Source organism: Rhyacophila brunnea, unplaced genomic scaffold (assembly GCF_057557595.1).
Source record: "Rhyacophila brunnea isolate RB1 unplaced genomic scaffold, BYU_Rbru_1.0 scaffold_5, whole genome shotgun sequence".
NCBI lineage: Eukaryota > Metazoa > Arthropoda > Insecta > Trichoptera > Rhyacophilidae > Rhyacophila > Rhyacophila brunnea.
Window position 1 is genome coordinate 46,391,046 of NW_028233170.1, and position 20,423 is coordinate 46,411,468.

The 20,423-nt window shown below is 35.7% G+C and overlaps 1 protein-coding gene across 1 annotated transcript in view; it reads left to right on the forward strand.

Moving 5' to 3' along the window:
* Positions 1–1,573: 1,573 nt before the first annotated feature.
* Positions 1,574–20,423, forward strand: part of LOC147066491 (NFX1-type zinc finger-containing protein 1-like) — a 63,626-nt gene continuing 44,776 nt past the window's right edge. Inside the window, exons 1-3 of the mRNA XM_085955445.1 lie at positions 1,574–1,689; positions 15,073–15,117; positions 19,527–20,341. Coding sequence (XP_085811571.1) covers positions 15,081–15,117; positions 19,527–20,341 — 852 coding nt within the window. The 5' untranslated portion in view covers positions 1,574–1,689; positions 15,073–15,080. The remainder of the gene's footprint in view (positions 1,690–15,072; positions 15,118–19,526; positions 20,342–20,423) is intronic.

The following is a 20,423-nucleotide window of genomic DNA, read 5'->3' on the forward strand; positions in this document are numbered from 1 at the left end:
AATAATTTTCATCAGCGTGCTATGTACGACAGCAATTTCCAAACTGGGAACTGGGAAACTGGCAAAGGGAGGCGTGAAAAGTTTAACACAAATGTAGCTACAGGTTTGCAGTTTGCAAATGCGTAGTTTATAAATAGCCTGAGGGCCCGGGCATAACAGTCATCACAAATTTACTCTAATAGTTAAAAAAAAAATGCGTTCCTTTTTTTCAACAGTATTAAATATTTTAAATATATGGTTGTGCGTTGTAATTTGATGTGATACCTATATGATGATTGCTGTAGGTACTTAAATGATAACTCCCGTGTATAATTTAGGAAACACTACTTTAGAGCACCACACTGCCCTTAACCTCAGTGATAGGTAGGCGGGCGGGCCCGCCAAAGATCCTGGCCTGGGGGCCCGCTTCAGGATGTGGAGCCCATGATAGAATCCATTTGTCAATGAACGATGATGAATATGGAGTGACTACTGTTGAAACGAAAAAAAAATGATAGAATTATCATGCAATTTATTCATTGAAACAAAAACCCTAGTTCAATTTCGATTGAATCGAAGTGAAGAAATAATATAATACTTTGTCAAGAAAAGCAATGCAAGTTGTAAGTAAAGTACCTACTGCTACCATTCGTAACATATTTATGCGAAACGGGATTTTCTGCATTAGCTGCAATGAAATCCAATTAATATCGGCCCCGTTTAGTAGAAAAAGAGCACGTTGTGCTAATAAACAAGCACACCCATTGCATGAAAAACACATTAATTTAAAAATGAATAAGTATAATAAAAGTAGTAAAATCTTGTTTATTATTGTAATTAAGTTTTTTTTCATTGTTGTATTAAGTGGTACCTACATTTTTGTCTACCTATTTAAAAAGGTGTCTGTATTATCTAATGAAATAAAGGGTGGGGGGCGCCAAGGTCAGATTTTTTTTAAAGGGAGGCGTAGTAATAGAAAGTTTGGAAACCACTGATGTACGATATATAACAGGTATAGTGTATAGTACGCCCAAAAGACTATAATTTTGAAAATCCGGAAAAAAAGTTAACAATAGATAAAAAAGGGCTAAAGCTGTTCGGGAGATCTAAAATACCTGAATTAAATTTTTATCTAAAAAAATGAATCGTTAATCACCTTCCATTTGAATTATTGCCTAAAAAAACTAGACGTCAATAAATTACCCAACATTTGAAACGAGTCGTTAATTACCCTACATCTGAATTTTTGTCTAAAAAAACGAGCCGTTAATTATTAATTTACACATAATTTTTCTAAAATGCAGAAAAGTATATTATGTCATTCAACGCGTACTATATTTTTGTCGAAATACCTACTATAATTTCGGAGGCTCGGTACTATAATTCCACTTTGAAAATATGGCAACGATGATTGCAACTTGCAAGTTGCATAAATTCTCCGTTATTTTTTTCTGAGAAACAAAAAACCTATACATTTTCAACAGATGACAACGCATACTATATTTTATCCCCAAATACTATAATTTTGGAGGCTCTGTACTATAATTCCACTTTCAAAATATGGCAACACTGAGACTGACTAAGTTGCATTTTCAAATGATCCGCGAATCGCTCTTGGAGTGGACGTTGCCGGATACGTTTTGTGACTTTCAGTGCTTTCAGTTATAAACATTTTGTGTGCTTTATCGTGTGTCGCCATTGTTTGATTCTGTGAGTAAAATATGATTCCTTTCATATTATTTTAAGCCTACTACCAATCGACTACACTATTATACCTATGCTATCACTTAGCAACTATTTGAAAGTGTTTAACTTCATAAATGTACCCAGTTACCGCGTGAGTAGTTGGGTACTCGGCTAGGTATATTATACAAAATATTCGGTATTAACTTGTTATTAGATTCATATAAGAATGACATAATATTATTCTAGCTATTTAGTGTTGATTGTATCTTGACAATTGGGCCCGTTTCAGACGGGACACCGGTGTCGCCCTCGTATATAATAAGAAGGCCTTTGTATTCGAATAAAAGGGCCTTTGTATGATGTTTATGAACGCCCCGAGCTAATGAGTCAACGCATAATTTCGCGTTATATAATAGAACATAAAACTGGCTGCGGCAATAAAAACGAGTGTATCGGCGGCTTAAGAATGTAGCGGCCGATGGAAAAGTGTACCGGACACTCATTGACTCTGGGGCGTTCATAAACATAATACAAAGGCCCCTTTATTCGAAAACAAAGGCCTCCTTATTATATACGAGCGCGATACCGGTGTTCCGTCCGAAACGGGCCTTAATAATTGAAGCCCAATATGCCTTAGCCACCAATAATAGTTTTTATTGGTGGCTAAGGCAATTATTGAGAGGACGTTGACGCATTTATCCTAAAATACCTCTCCTTTGTGAGTGTTGGGGATAAGGCGAAGCGAATTATTGTCAGAATATTATATTTTTTTGAAATATTTATTGGTGCCGTGGTGCAGTAGGTACCTACATACTTAAAGTTCAAATTTTTGACAGTGACAGATTCAGGAACGACAACAGGACTTTTTACGTGAGTGTAAAGCGTCAATTACATTGAGCTTCTTTACGAGCTATTTGTTGGCGAATTTAAAAGCGGGCGATTCAGCTACTGCGATTTGATGATTTTGATTACACACAAAACTTTCCATTCCCTGAGAAGCCACAAGCCAGCGACCATTTTGACAGAACGTAGTTCGTTTTGTTACCGGGAGGTTGCTACTGCGCTCTACTGCGCAGACGCAGTAGGCCCACACGCCGGCGTGTAGCGTGTAAAGTTGACCGGCTTTCAACTTTTCTCGTAGAGTGTAAAGTTTACAACCTGCTTATTAGCTTGTTCGATGATTACACTGGGCGACTTTACAGGCAGATTGTAAATTCGCCAACAAACAGCTCTTACGCCGTGAACAATGCGCAAAAGTCAAACATTTGAACAATGAAATGAATAATATGGACATAATAACCAACGACGGGGACATGTTCGATTATTTCAATATTATTTTTACTGTTCACAATCTGTTATGACAGAAATCCATACTTTGCCCATCCTGCTAAAGATACAGCTAATACGTATTTACTCCATATCGTCTATGAAATGTTCCCAAGACACCTTAAACCCAAACCCAACCCAACACAACCTACCGTAACCTAAAAATAAGTAGGTTATAGGTATTAGGTTTTGGTTTGGTTTGCTTTTGGTCTCTATTAACCTTGACCACAAAATACAATACGGAGTACTGTATTTTTACCCAGCTATAGAGCCTTCTGTAATTCCACTATAAAAATCGCTGAAGGCAATTTCAGTTTGATGTAAGTGCCATTATCAAATGCTTAATAATATTAAATACATTGTGGTACCTATGTCACATTGTTGGGATATGTTCATATTGTTAGCATTTGTCATGATTTTTTATTTTTAATAGTTACACGGGTACTTTTTATTGTAGAAATAATTACTTAGATCAGCGGCGGCCAACCTTTTTATGGTTAGGTGCCAAAAAACTAAAATATTTGTAAAAAAGGGTGGCGTTCCAAGATGGAGTACTTACTATAAAATTAACAAAAATAATAATAATTGTGTCCCATTTTTTGGCTTCTTCCGAGTGTTTTCCTCAATAAATCCATCCTAATTTAAAACCCTTAATTGTATGGTGTAAACATACAACTGTTTTATTCTTTATATTTTTATGTGAATGAAATTTTCACACAGTTAGTATCACTGTTTATCGACATGACTGCCCACACAAGCCCGACAATTAGTAGGTATATTTGGGAAGTTTTGAACTAACTTTTAAGCAAACTATAACATGAACCCAGTTGACATTATAATAGAATTTGTAAAATAAAATGCACTACTCAATTGCTGGTACCCCACCTGTACGTAGGAACAAGGATACATAATAAATATTATTTCATGAAAAATATATATTTATTTAAATTTGCTTATTTATAAAAATGTAGAATTCTGACTCTTATCATAAAGAAACACAATTCTTGTTTATTTAGTGGAAGCCAGCGGTAAACATATCTTTAAAACAGTCGTTATATTGGATTGTTTGTTAGGTTAGATTAGGTTATCATTCTTGAATCTATGAATTTTGCCAAAATCTGCTATGAAAATTGCCGCTGTTCCCGCCTGGTATCCAGTAAACAGACTTGTACCAGAAACACTATGATAACTTAGTATAAATGAACAGAAGTAGAACTTCTTCCTCAAAAGATGTCACAATGACTACTGTTTCAAATTGTCACATCAATTTTATTATTTATTTTTGGCCATGTTAAACAAACAAATACACCAGCAATCTTTAAATTAACATATTGATATACAGTGGTGGTCTTAGGTACATGGAAGTCTGTGGCGCTGACATGTTTGGAGGCACTCTTGTGAAAATTTTGCTTGTGCGATAAACCGCCATTACGATATGTATTAAAATGGGTATTAGGTACATTACAACAATAGTTATGTCGGCAGAATTTTTTTTAAACTATGATACTCTTACTTTCTAATGAAACAATCGCATCGTCTGCTTTCAAAAGTTGTAATATTTTGTATTTGATCCTCCATCCGCCGCACCTATGTAACGCTTGATCTGCCCACCCCCACAGCCCATCACTGTACACTGTACAGTGATATATTAAGATATCGTCTGAATCCGGTATTGTGTTTGATAGACCAAAATACCGAAGTGGTTTATCAACTGCGACAATATTGTGCGCCTCAGTATATCGCCACTATGTTGATTTTCATTTACCACAATGTAATCAGATGTCGTCCTAAACCGACCCATATATAGTATCGTACTAAGTCGTAGAGCTTTTATCTTTAGATTCTTAGGTAGAATAGGTATCTCGTCCGGGTATCCATTTCAGTTAAAAATTGAGGTTTGACTGGATTTGTTTCCTAGGACAATCTCACCTATAATAATGCAACTCTTTCGCGTGTTGTGTCAAAATTTTCACTAAGGTTCTCCACCGCTGACTTTGCTAATTATCCATTATTTGAATAATTGAAATCCTTTTGAAGACTAATATATCTTATCATGTAATAGGTAGATTATTATTTGTAATAAGTGATAGTTGAGTAATCTTATCAACAACTGATATGAACTTTGCCACTGAGCATTTGATATTCGAGAATTCCCCTTCATTCTGCGAAAATTATATTGCTATTATTTAGTGATGTCCTCTATACTGCCGTAAGGTAGATTATTATTTGTAATAAGTGATAGTTGAGTAATCTTATCAACAACTGATATGAACTTTGCCACTGAGCATTTGATATTCGAGAATTCCCCTTCATTCTGCGAAAATTATATTGCAATTATTTAGTGATGTCCTCTATACTGCCGTACTAAGCACAGAGGCCGTATCTGCATTTTAGGCAAGTGGGAGATCTGAGCTTTCATATTATTTTATTTTTCCTGCTAAAATTGGGGAACTTTTTATTTATTTTATTTGCCTTTAATAGTTAATTTTGGTTTAAGATTTGTTTACATACCGTGAAAATTTGATTTATGTTATTAATATTATGTATTGATATTAGCCGTATATATGTCAGATACGGCTAATATCCCTTAGTAAATGATAGTTACAACCGAATCGCTTAGTATTTATCGAGTTTTTTTCTCAAACTCCGTAGATACGGCTATTAAAACCCTTGATTTCTCCGTAACTATAGTAGTTACAGCTTGGATTTATTCGCCGATCTTATACAAAAACTCTGCAGAATCTAAATATCTAAAAACATGAAAATACCTAAATACGTCAGTTACGGCCTCTGTGCTTAGTACGGCAGTATAGTTAGGGTTGCTATATTTTTTTCCAAACCCGGATAATAAAAAAAACTAAAAAAATTTAATATTTTTGTCGAATAAAGATAAACACCAAATAAATTGGAAAATATGAATAATATATTAACGATAAAACCAAAAAATTCAGTAACCTTGTTTATACTGTCTAGTAATGACTTATATAACTAAAACAAAATTACACACAATCATATTATGATATGTGACGCCATGTATAAAAGATAATAATCTTGGCTAAATATGTATGGTCGAGCGGCTGACGTGTCACCCTATAATGTCGTGGGTCCAGGGATCGAATCCCAGGTCTGGCAGTTGTCTTTCAATGTGTGTTTAAATTTAAACCCGAGGTATGAAGCTAATAGGTTGAGCAAGTGGCCAACATTCATTTATCTAAAACTAGTGGAACTAAATTCTTAAATTCCCCCCACTTGAGCATCTTAACACTGCATTACAATATAATATATATATGTCAATTCTTATTAAACTCTGTATTCCAATAATATATAAGCAACATAAAATTCGATAAATCGGTCTTTGTTCATATCATTTAAAATTTATCTGCTTCTTTAAATAGTCATTCAAATATGTTGGCTTATGCGTACTTGTATTGGGAATTATACAATGTTACTTGGACTTGTTCCCATTCTATGTAAGGCATAAGCCTACTTATTGACTTAAGAGTATATCGTCACCGTTTTAGCAAATCCATCTATGTGCACTTTCTCAAATTGTGCAGGAGAAGGATAAAACTGAATAAAAAAATAATGTTACATTTAAACATTAAAATTATGAAGAATGCTTTATTATAATCAGAAAATGGTCTAAGATTATTATTTTGTTTACAAAAATCTTTTATTTTTAATACAAAAATAATAAAAATACAGTTTGTGATGTCACATAAGTTGTTTTGACCGTTTTGTAAATACACATAGTTTAATTTATTCATCAAAATGTGAATAATAATAAATTCATGAAAAACTGTTACATAAATAATAGTTGAAATATACATAGTGCGTTAGTGATAAATTGCAATATCATTTTATTAATTATTAATGCAATACTGAGATGATATTATATTTATAAGTTCGTTTACTTTCTATTAGCAGGTTTAAATGTTAGGTTATCGTAGAAATAGTGGTGATCTTTCTCTATTACACTTTTTAATTCCTGAAGATGTATGTATTTCGACTGCGATATTGGCAATGATTCATTATATATATTACAAAGGCAGTCAAACGGTTGCACTGATAAAGTTGAGTTTGTAAAAGATTGTTCCATCTGGTAGATACTGTAACATTTTAAAATCATATACAACAGGATCTCCGGTTCGTTTTCCTGGTCTGATTGAACTTAATCCAGATTTAATCTTATCCATAATTCTTAAAAATTAAAAATCAATGACATTAATTTTATAAGGTTGTGTTGGTCTTGCTAGCCGCATATGTGCTATATAATCAGATGGTGAATATATTGGAGGCTTAAAATACTTTTCTTAGGTGGCATGTGCACTATCGGCCTCTATCATGGTGTAGCCTTTTTCCAGAAAAAGCTGTTGAATCTCGATGTTTTTTCTCTCTAAAGATATAACTTAGAGCAGTAGCGAATAATTTATTTCGGTTTTGATATCCACACCCATCCGATATTAGAATTATTTCATTGTATTGTCCTGCTTTCGATGAGATGAGACAAATTCATTAGAAGATACATTATGAAGAATGTATATGGTGAAATTGTGTAGTTGCAGCTTTTGTTTATAATAAATTTGTGCCTGTGTTTTGGACATAGCAGCACACTTTGGAGATCCATTGTGATTACTAACCGTCCACGTTCTGGTACTCTCCTTCATTTCATTTTTGGTCTTCTAGCATCTTTTTTTTATAATAATGTGGCTATTGTATTCCATTTCTGAAACATTTTTCATTTTATAACTACAGCAGATGGCAGTGATGGCACATTGATCTTTACGTGGTTGGTGGATACTGATTTTTTGGTGGTAAATATACTGGAGTATATTCTGCTGCTTTATGACCATTTTCCAGAGACCATTTTTTATATTCATCATGCTTTTGTATTTTGGATCGGAAACACGATTCCACATATACCCTGGAGGTATTTTCTCTGCAATAATGGCTGGGAACTTTGGAATTAGATCCAACCATAATGTAACATTTTTCCACAAATCTCTCCGTTTTGATTTTTGGTTGCACTACCAATTATTTATCTTCAGTCAGATTCTTATTACCTGTCATTGTTGCTTTCAATTGGCCACTGTCATCGAGACGTTTGTAGTTGTTTATCCAACTTTTAAATTAATTCTCGCCTATACCCTATTGACCATGTAGGCATCTTCCAGAAATTATTGAATATTTCCTGTCTCTCTTTTTGAGAAAGCATCTTTCAAACCGTCGTGCAAGACCATAATGCATAGCATATAACATAGAAACAAACTATGTGTAGCCAAACTGTAAAAAAACATTACACTCTCGATATCAAAATACCATCTATAATTCTATATGGTACTATAATATACACATAGTTGTTTTTGTGAACCGTGGTTTTTGAACCTTACACATAGCTGTTTTTTATTTTTTGAAATAACTTCGGAGCGAGTTTACCCAACACATAGATCATTTTACTGGCCTATAGACAAAAAAATAAGGAATGACTTGGTATTTAAAAGTCATTTTTGATAAAAGTGACACATAGATGGTTTTGCTAAAACGGTGACGATATACGGTGGAGCTATGGGATGACCTGGAATGACACAAGAAGACTGGCGAGCGGCAAAATATTGTTTTTATTACGTTTTTTCCTTGCCCTCAACATTCTTCTCAAACGGACTTTAATAGTATCTATGGCTAAAAAAAATATTCATTATATAAATTTTTTTTTTTTTTTTTTTTTTAACATTGAGTTAACATTACAAATTATTAATTTAAGACGTTCACAACATGACATTTAGAAACAAGGAAATACTATTATAACAGTATTACATAAAAAAAGAGATAGATCAGTATTAAGTTATTGAAAAGTGTAAATACAAAAAATATTAGTTAGATAAGTACCTACAAGGAAGTACACAGGATGAGTTAAGCAGACCCTATTTTAAGAATTTATAAAACAACGTCCACCTATACTCATCCTCACGTAGGTGGAATATATCAATATCCGAAGTGTTTTTATTAACTCTTTTACTCCCAGCTGATTTAGCCTAGCATATGCGAAAACTCCCAAGCGTTTTTTGACAAAAAATCGTCGATTTAGTTTTTTTTAAATAACTAATTCTACACATGTTTTAAAAATTTGAAACTTTTTTTGTGTGTTCTCAATGGTGTATAAAGCAATAATAAGTAATAATATTGATAGTTTACATCAATAAAACAAAAGAAAAAAATAATGTATCAATATTTATTTAGAAATGAACGGATAAAACTATGTTTGAACAACAAAACAAGTGTGACAACATTTTTTTATTTATAATTGATTTATCAAATTTTATAATATAATCTATCCTTATGTAGTAACAGAAAAAAAAATAAACAAATTATTATTTATCTATGAAATAGAATTTTTATAAAGTAATCAAAAAAAATCGTATAGTGTTCAAGGTATTCAAGAATATTATTCAATTCACGAAATCGCAAGAGAATTCGATACAGTATCGACGACTAACTGATATGGGAATGAAGTAATTTCAAAAAATAAGTCTCAAAGCACTAAATCATTTATAATAATATTTATATTCATGTATTTTTTCACCATCTTACAAAAAGTACAGTGGCATCCATTGTTAGTTCAAAAATTACAAAACTCATTCTGTAATGTGATATATGAATCATAAAACAACTAAAAGAAATATCAGAATTTAAAATGTGTCATAAAAATAATGTTTTATTATTTTTATGACCCTCTTTGGTCTCGAGTTCGACAGCAAGAGCAATTATGACTTGTGAGTTATTAGGGTATGCCAAATTATAAACAAGTGCGGCACTAAAATAAATATTAGTCATGCCCAACACAGAGTGAATATAATGCTTTGTCTACATGAGACGAAATATGGCGGGAAAAAATTTGGAATAAATCGTAAATTTGGTTCCAAACTTTCGGCCGATGGATCGGCCCAGATGGAGTTTTCGCATAGGTATGGTGGGCCGAAATATCGGCCCCGTGGGAGTAAAAGGGTTAAACATGGCTCTCCCAATTGGCATCACTAATGGCAGGTTAGTTCTGCATCTTGGGAGAACAGACAACGGATGCCCTCGATTCGTAAGGTAATTATCAGAGACATGTAAGCCAACACCACCAAGAATGGCAGAGTTCACATTTACGCCGCATATAAGTCAGAAAAAATGTAGCTAAATAAAGATCCCTTCTAAATTTTAAGCTACAGTATGTAAGCATACCTAAGAGAAAGTCAGTCGGATAGAGCCACGGATAATATCCATACAGTCGAAAGTGAAGGAGTCAAAAATTTCTTTTGGACTCCACCATAAGGCCGTACTTCAACTGATGCGGGGCCCAAACGATAGACCCACTCTCAAGTCTGCTTCTAACTAAGGAGTTATAAAGAAATTTGAGTACCGTAACATCCGAAAATACTCAGGAAGTACGCAAGACAAGTAATATCTTTAAGGAAATATTCTGGCAGCCTGTAATTATACAAGCAGGAGTATTTCTCATCTATAAATTTTAAATTAAAAATCGGTTCGCCCATCTTTAACTTTTGACATCTTGACTTGTTATTGCTTGTTCAGTTCAATTCGTGTAAGCAATTATGAAAATATGATTTTTCATCAAATCTACTGTTATTGGCACCACTGTTGTATGGGAGATTAGAAACTGAGAGACTGGGAGACTAGCATGTCGCATCTCTTCAGTTTAGTAGCGAACGTTTTGAAATTGAGAGATTCCAGTCTTGCCGTGAGCAAGCCGCCATTGAAATACATTAGCTAGATACTGGCTGGAATTTTAGTTTCAGTCTCGCCTTTTTTTGAGTATTCTCGTGAGCGGAAGACCTAAGGGTAGTTCTGAGAGCAAGGACTGATCTTGACAAAAGCTTACATAACTGAAATCAATTGTTCTAACCGGTTAAGTGCCCAAAGCGTCTTTGGACGCCCTAATTACACCAATTCTTATGTTAATTACTATCAATTAACTAATTGCGGCATAGAAAGGATTAAATGTATGACTTTTATGTATTATTATGATCACCCACAAAGTTTCTAGTCTACTCCTGTCATAATGCTTGGGGTAACGGGACTCACACAGTACAGGAGTTTATTGTTTCTTCTGGAATTGGTGATATGAAAATAAGTTAGTAACACACCCTCATTAATACGGCACAAGTTTTGGCTAGCTCACTTCTTAGTGCACGTACCATAGAGTGTTATAATAATTGTTTATATTTATTGAAAATTGATACAAAGATAAATTTAACTCTCAAGAAAGTATTAAAATTTGTTTACTTATTTATTTTCTTTTTGTTATAATCATAGTTTCTGTCATTACAAAAGAACACATTGTTTATACATTAATTTTTTAACTTTATATAAACCAGGTTTTGGTTCATCAATCAGGTCTCTGAAAAAAGCGAAGGAGGATAGCGAAATAAGTTATTTGATAATATAAGTGGATCATTCATGAGTAAAAAGACTAAGTTAGTGTCAGTGCGTAGACGATCAACCAGGAATAATCCTATAATCCCAAAAACTTCATCAAAATTCCCAGAGCCATCGGGTCATCATCCAGAACAACCACCTCGTGCAGACCACAATATGGTGCAGCCAAAAATTGACCTACCTGTAATGCCCCGAGGAGCTCCTCCTATTAGACAAGCGGTCCGAGATCCAACACCAGAACCACCTCCTGAAGATGCTGTAGATTTGAATGCCATTGTTGGTTGGCGAAACATCAATGTACCCAAATTCAGCATGCATTCTTGACTACCAACGTTCTTGGTAATTTAATTGGTAGACATTTGGGAATACCACCTGTTGATGGAGTAGATAGAGATGGTATTAACTTACATGCTGTACTGTATCTTGCTTCTAGAGGGGAGTCGCTACTCCTAGGAGCCGGGAATGTTAATCATAATGCAATGGCTATAGGAATAGCCAATTGCATTGCTCGTAATATTAATCATACTTTCTTGACCAGGGACCAGTCTCGTATTAGAATTGTTGCAGAAGTGTTGGCTCTTTTAGCTAGATTATTACTACATATTATGTAGTGAAGGCAGATGACTATGCTGCTGCCATAGCTGTCAATGGATTGCTGCATGCAAACGCAGCGCTACTACCTCCTGCCTGGGATGACTTCACTAATATGACTGAAGTCAACAAAGCCCAGATTACACCTCAGGTAGCAGTAAATCTTCTGGTATGGTTGGCAAACACCAAGGCTATAAACAGACTTGAACGCATCAGTCAAACGATGTATATTGTAGGTCTAATTTCCTTTTCCAAAAGAGGAGCTATTACTGATACCAAATGCGAGAAGCTCAACAACATGTTCGTAACAGAAGGATGTATGAATCCTGGGCTTTCTGCCCAACTGGTGAACTACGTATACCATAAGTTGATTACCTGTATCGATGACACCAACACAGCAGTGGTTTTTGGAATATGGAAGGGAGATTTCTTGGCTATGTCCTTGAGAGTAAGAATAACGCTCACACAAACAGTTGGATCAGGTATGATATCATTAGATATAATAAGACAAGCCTTGTCTGTAGCCCCTGCATTCCCTTGGACAACTATAGCAATGCTACTGCCTGAAGACACAGCTAATGTAGATGCGGAATTCATTGCAGTGGGGGAAAACCAGTATTATAGATTCAGACAAGATTTAGGTCCTGCAAAATCCACAAAATATAGATCACTGTCTTATGTTGGGAAAGAAATCTGCAAGAGATGGGGAGGGCCAGATTATGCCACAATCGATAATTACAAAGGTTGGACCAGAGTACCTAAGAACAAGGCCGCCATTGATGAGTTGTTGGATAATCATACTCCTGCCTTGGGAGCATGTTCACCAGAAGAATTTGAGAATGTATATAGTAATACCATTGCTGCACTCAAGGAGAATGCAAGATTATACATTCAGCAAGTTCCTCCGAACCCTGACATGTAGAATGATATTTGAAATATACAGCCATTAATATTTAGTTATTATATTCAAATAATATTTGACATGTAAGTTTCTTTTCAATTTTATTATTATTATGTAAGTTATTATATACATATTGAACAGTATATACAGTGATGCCACAGTATGCGTGAAACTCCACAAACTGTCGTGTAAATTCCCCATTAACAAAGATGTCCGGCAAGGTGATACCATTTCACCTAAACTATTCACCGCTACTCTTGAGTACTTATTTAGGAAACTTAATTGGGAGGAAAAAGGTGTTTCAATTAATCGGGAGCACCTCAGTCACCTGCGCTTTGCAGATGATATTGTTATACTCTCACAAGATCTGAAAGACCTCCAAGGTAGAATGCAAGAACTCGCGGATGTCAGTCAAACGGTCGGCCTAAAGATAAACGTTTCAAAGACAAAAGTGATGAGGAACTGTTTTTCGGACCCTGCGACTATCTGTATTAATGGCACCCAACTCGAGCAAGTCAGCAGCTACGTCTATCTCGGACAGTAGGTGCCCATAGACGGAAGCATGCATGATGAAATTGCTCGAAGAACAAAGCTGGGATGGAGTGCTTTCGGACGTCTGAATAGTATCTTCAAGAGTGACCTACCATTATGTCTTAAGCGTAGGGTGTTCAACCAATGTGTGCCACCCGTGCTCACGTATGGCTGTGAGACGTGGACCCTCAACACAAGAGATGTCCAAAGGCTAAGAGTCGCACAGCGAGGCATGGAAAGGTGTATGTTGGGCATCACGCAAAGGACTGTAAGAGAAATGAATGGGTTAGGAAGCAAACAGGAGTACGCGATGTAATAGATGTTGCCAAACAGCTGAAATGGAGCTGGGCAGGGCACATTGCTCGCCAAAAGGACGACCGCTGGACAAATTCCGTCATCCAGTGGTACCCAATGGGCACAAAACGGCCACAGGGTCGCCCTAAAAGCTGCTGGATTGACGAACTGATAAAGTTCTGTGAAAATACGTGGCAGCGAACGACACAGGACCGTGAGAGTTGGAAGAAGCTTCGGGAGGCCTTCATCCAGCAGTGGATTGACCCCGGCTGATGATGTAAGTTATTAGGTTGCATTAGGCCTTTTTAGATATAGTTCATATGTTATTACTGACATTTCTTCCGCTACTGGATCATTATATTTGATTAAACAATTCACTAATCACACAATTATTATAACCACCCTATGGTACGTGCACTAAGAAGTGAGCTAGCCAAAACTTGTGCCGTATTAATGAGGGTGTTATCACCGGCCTCCTTCGTTTTTAGGCGGAGATGGCAGACCGTGATAAATGTCATGGCCAAAAGAGCGGGTGTGGGGGTCAGAAACGCACGGTGTATGCTGTTGATGCTGGTTTATAGAAGAGTAAGTCAAGGAATTAATGTCAATGATGCTGATGGCCACGGCAGTAGTTGTACGGCTTGGCTGGATCGTAGGTACGCCACTGGCTCGAGGGTGATGCGCGCATTGTCAAAAATGGCGGACACGGCGGTATGGCGCTCTGTGCTGTGGTATACGAGAGAGATGTTGGCTGTAGGACGTCCGAGGCGAGAGCTTGTATTTGCCGGGCAGGCAACGTGGTTTTCCTTGCAGCAGATCCTGTGGCTTCAACTTGGCGTGCTGCCGATGTGGTCTTTTGTTTGCTGGAGATGCTTGACGTCTGCCGACGCAGTCCTTTTGGCGGAAGATGTGGCTTGGCTTCGCGTCCGAAGCGAGTAGAGACGATGCTGGCGGCCGAGGCAAGAGAGATTTTCGCACACGTCCAACTGTCAGATTCCCGGCATCATCGCGCACTCTGTTTAACTGACGGTTTGATTAGTGGCGGCGCGAGCGGCCATTTTCGACAGACCGCGTCTGTTGTGGCAGGAGCGTGGACGAATTTGAAGTTCGTATTTTCAGTGGAGGTAGGCTCTGCTCGGCCGGGGTTGCGAGAGCCGTGAAGAGTGGACGTAGGCTGTGGTGTTATTGGAATGTTGATGGTTCGGTCCGCCCTTTGAGGTGGTCTCCTGTGAGAGACCTTCATCCGGTATCAGTGTGTTATTAGGCAACTTATAAGTTTTTTTTTTTTTTGCTTGTGGTGTAAATCTAATGTTTTTTAATTGCAGGTCCTAATATGGCTGATCAACGTGGGTGGCGGCAGCGGACATTAGGTATTATTTTGACTCTTTAAAAGTTGTAACAAAATGTATTAATTAACATAAAAGGTTTAACAGGACTGTTATTTTTTATCGGATTGCGCTATGTCTAGTTTACTTTCGTTACCTTTCGATGTCCTTGGTGAAGAGTAATGACAAGTGCAGATTTTCGAAATACATTTGCATTATATGTAGTTACTTCCTTAATTTAAAATTTATTCTAATGTTTCGCCAGTCGCTCGCGGGCTTTTGTAGTTGTCGGTGTATTTTTAGATGTAGGTATCTAAAATTGCTGTAAAATACCATTTGTGTATAATCATTTGTACCCTCAGCCCTAGTGGTGAATATTTCATGATGTAGGTGCCTAATTTTTTCGATGTTTATTTACTAAAGAGTAGTTTATACAATAATGGAGAAATATAATTTTGTTTAACAAAGAAGTGATCAACATTTTGTTTTGTTTTACTTCTTACGGGATAAAAGTAAAGATATTGTGTAAAGATAAGTGTAAAAAGTACAATAACTAATAAAACAGGTGGAATTACTAAAGATCTACCATCGTAAGTTGGCAGCCGGTCGAATTTGAAACTAAAATTGTTTATCGAGGATAAATTTGTTATAAATGCCATTTAATTTTACAACATGTTTCTCGAATTATGGATTGCATAATATTTGTACAGAAATCTACTACCAATAATAAATTATAAATTACTATTTTTTTGTTAGTTATGGCAAAATTCTCAATGTCATACTAGCGCCCTCGCTGAAATGCCAATTTATGATGGTAGATCTATAGTAAGTCACATATAAATCATCGAAGAACACTTCATAATATAAATTGATTGAAAGATCATTCGATGAAGAAAGTGACAATAGTTCAACTACTAGGTACTTACTTATCAGTAAACATCAGCAACTCTACCATAATATCTTACCTTAACCTACTTTTATAGAAGCTATTTTGAAGAAGAAGTCAGAGATATTTTCACTCCTCTGGAGGACACAGCGAAAAGGTTGAACCTACGAGTAAATGTGGGAAAGACCAAGTATTTGAAAATGACAAGAGGCATTGAACCCTCTGGAAACATTGGAATAAGAAACTCCTCGTTCGAGAGAACCTCTCTCTTCAAGTACTTGGGCTCCAACATTACCTCTAAAAATGAAATGTCCCTAGAGCTCTCTGACCGACTGAGAAGTGGAAATGCAGCGTACTTCGCGCTGAGTCGTCTGTTCAGGTCCAAAATGCTGTCCATCAAAACGAAATTCCGGGTGTATAACGTGGTCATCAAGCCAATCGTCATGTATGGATGTGAAACGTGGGGTTTAACAGAAAAACAAGAAAAGGCGCTCCAAGTGTTTGAAAACAGAATCCTCCGGAGAATACTTGGACCCGTCAATGAGAACCACCGGTGGCGCATCCGCACAAACGCTGAGCTCTTCGACCGATTCCAACCTAGAATCACTAATATTCTGAGGTCAAGAAGGCTCAGATGGGCGGGCCACGTTGTACGATCTGAAAGATCTAGAACTCTCTATAGAATTTACAAAGGCACACCAGCTGGCACTCGACCTCTTGGCCGCCCCCGACGGAGATGGGCGGACAACATTCAAAGGGATGCGGAAAGGCTGGGGATAGTCAACTGGGAAGAGAGAGCGCTGGACAGAGATCCCTGGAGAAACGTTGTGCAGTCGGCCATGGACCTGAACGGCCCCTAGCGCCAGTTTAATAAATAATAATAATATTAACCTACTTTTATAGGTTTACATATATTATGTAGGTACCTACCTATTTAGATAATTTTGCTATAAAATATTATTATTTTAAAAAGATTTATATGTAAGATAAGTCGGAAAATGCCTAATGGGGGAAGCTCAATTAATTTATTCGTCCATCGCTACATGTCGGTGCAGTAACCATTTTTAGGACCTGTCATTAGTACCGGAGAACACATGCTAAGCGATCCTGTTAAATTTTAAATAGAAACAATACGCTTATAAAACGAAGGAAGTACCCATTTTTTTGGTGGTACCTTTTATTTACACATTTACTCAAAATATTCTCAGCATAAAGATTTGATTTGATTCTTGGTTAAGTTCAGTTTCATTGAATAATACACTGTTTGGCATCACATTTTACTGTTTGAAGTTATGTTGCATACCGGCATTATTTTATTTTTGTCCTTGGCATCTTACCCCTTTGGTCATTCAGTATCTCAGTTTTTAGTATTTTGTCAAGCCTCATCTTTAGTTATTATTGCATTAACATTAAAACGTATTTCTGTCAAATTATATAAAAATTCGATATTGGAGTATTGTAGCGTAATTAGCCTTTCGGATGTGAGTGAATTGAGTAATTCAGAAAACTATTGCGCCATTTGCAAGGGATATTACTTTGATGAAGAAGGCCCTACAGTTGATTGGATTGCATGTGTAATGTGCCAAAAATGGCTATATGCAACAAGCATGTTCAATCTGGATATTTGCGACTGTGTCTGAAGTCTTAATTTTGGGGTATAAGTGGGGGAAGATGGCATATTTAGTTTTTATATTTTTTTATATTGTTCCAGTTAACCTTTTAATACTATTGCTGCTAAATATTAAAATAAAGTGTTTTTCTAATATAACTATGTTTTTATTTTGAACATAAGCATATTATTTTGCAATCAGTAGGTAATCCATCAAAGTAATAATTAGGCATATACCCCCGACTTACCTTATATATATATATATATATTGGTAGATACCGTTTTTTTCCACATACTTTTTTTATTTTTTTTTTCAAAGATATGTGCTTAATTATTTTTTTTATGTATTCTATATTCATTTTGATTAACAGAAATTTTTTTTTTTTTTTTAAATATATATAGTTTTTTCGTAATTATCGATTTCCCAGCGGTCAGTAACTGACCGGTGTCCATTTAGGTAAAAAAAATATTTGTTCTCAGATTTTTTTTTAATAATAAAAACACAGGTTTTTTAGGAAAAAATTATAATTTCATTTATTTCTGTAACAATAATAATTACTTTATTAATTTTATAGATGTTTCTCAAAATAATAAACATTTCTAAGGCCTTGTTTTCTTTTTCTTTTGTTCAGATAATTGGTACGGCATAAAACACGGTATGCAAAGGGATACTTTGGAATTTGTTACTGAACTTCGTATCACTTTCAGCGTAGTACTGCAATATCCACATCTACGAAGTTTACATTTTTCAGGATAATGATTTGAATTGATATCATCAGGGAATGGAGGTCGCCAAACCCTTTTTCGTGAAGTAAAAGATCCTATCAGCTGATCAGCCAACTTGTTTTTAAAGTGAAGATGTGTAATAGGTTTTTTTCATTATTCAACACAGCTTGGTATTCTGTAATTCCTTCAAATAATCTCAGGAATGCGTCTTTACCCATGTTTTCAAGGTCTTTCGCACTAAAACCCCACTTCTCCCATTTTCCATACTCGGACAATAAAAAAAAAATTGTTCTGCACTATAGGCTTCTACTTATACATATAACATTCCATAACTATTTTATTTCATTCTGATATATGTATTTCAAAAAATTATTACAGTTTGAATGAAAACAAAAACAATTATTTTTACCTGCGATTTTTATTGAAATCATTTTTTCAAAGAATGACACATATTATCAAATAACTCGATAGCGACTAATTATCCACAAAAAATAACTAGTAATTGTGAAAGTTCACTATATTGTTATATAAAATTAGATGTATTGTGGTTTAGAAATTATTTTTAGTGTCTATATTATGTAAATTAAAAAGGGTCCAAATTATACAATTTGAGGTTAGATTCTCGACATGCCTCTCAATAATTTGATATTATTTTACTATAACACATACAATTTATAGGTGAAATACAAAAAACTATATATTTTTATGTATAGTACAAATGTACATACTTTGTTTGCAGTAAACAAGTCACAATTTTCGAAAAACAAGAACTTAAAAACACTGTTGTTGAAAAACTGGCAGCTATCATGTCGCTAAATGGACACCGGTCAGATAACTGACTGGGACACATTTTTCGTAATCTACTCAATATGTGCAAACTTCAGGGCAATTGGTCAGATTCAAGACCTCTGTGCGTTATCTGAGAATGATTAAAACCCATAAGGGTGATTATAACTTGTAAAATTATAGAAATATAGACCTTAATGTGGCCTGTCTCAAAACTATCCATTTTTCGCTTATGACCTATAAAGGGTTAATACTGGTATTCAATAGGAAATACTGGTATTGGTATTTTCATTCGGTGTTGCAATCCCTACTTTTGTAGAGAAAATTGAGGCTTTTATACAATTATAATAACTAAAATTTCTATTCTATGGAATGTAGTTATAGTGAATATCATTTGAAACCTTGCATTCTTACTAACTTTTACTAATTTTATTGTTATATTTTTAGGGCAAGACAATCAGACAGAAGCTAAGCGTTTCATTAATCCACCCGGAAGTCGAGGTCGTGGAGGATTCGCCTCCAGGCCACGTCAGAGGCCAAGTTTTGGTTACAATGTAGGCGAAGATCAATCTACTACACACCAGCCACAGAGCACTTGGAGTCGAACTGATCGACCTGTGTCCAGCGGCTATCGGACAAATGAAAGTAGGCCAGTTTACCGTTCGACCCAACCACCTCCAACAAATACTGCAACCGCCGCGTACATGCCGCCGTCTCTTCGGAATCCTGCAAATCGAGAACGCATAAACCATGGAATGAATTTCAAAAGTCTCCTCAGTATATCCGAGATGGAGCCTAATAATATCCTGCTGAAACTGTCTGAATATTCCAACAATTTCCAAGTATTGCTCGACGGAAACCCGCATCCAAACTTTATTGTTTTAATTGTGAAGTGTTTGACAAAAATATGCGAGATATATTTTAACGAGAGTAAAAACTCAATTCTGAAGAAGGCATTCAATTCCAATTTTTCGAGGACGTTGCTTCAATACATCTTAAGTCTGCCGTATGCCAGCCAAGAATCGAAGAGCGATAACCAACAGTTCTGGAACGATAGACCTGAATTTCTTTCTAACTTACTGGACGTGAGTGAAAGTCTCTTCGATGTGACAGGCCTTATGGTGGACGCCCGAGTGTATATAGATGCTGCCACTCTGTGCATCAAAGGATTGCAAACAAATCACACCGAATGCGAAGGTGACGATGCAGAGGTTTATGATAAATTCAAAACTTCTCTTTCTACCATGAAACAGACATACAAGGTGAGATCTTTTCTATTAATATAACTATAATTTTTAATAGACATGTAGTTTCCATAAAACCCATCAGGCATTCGTCATTTAA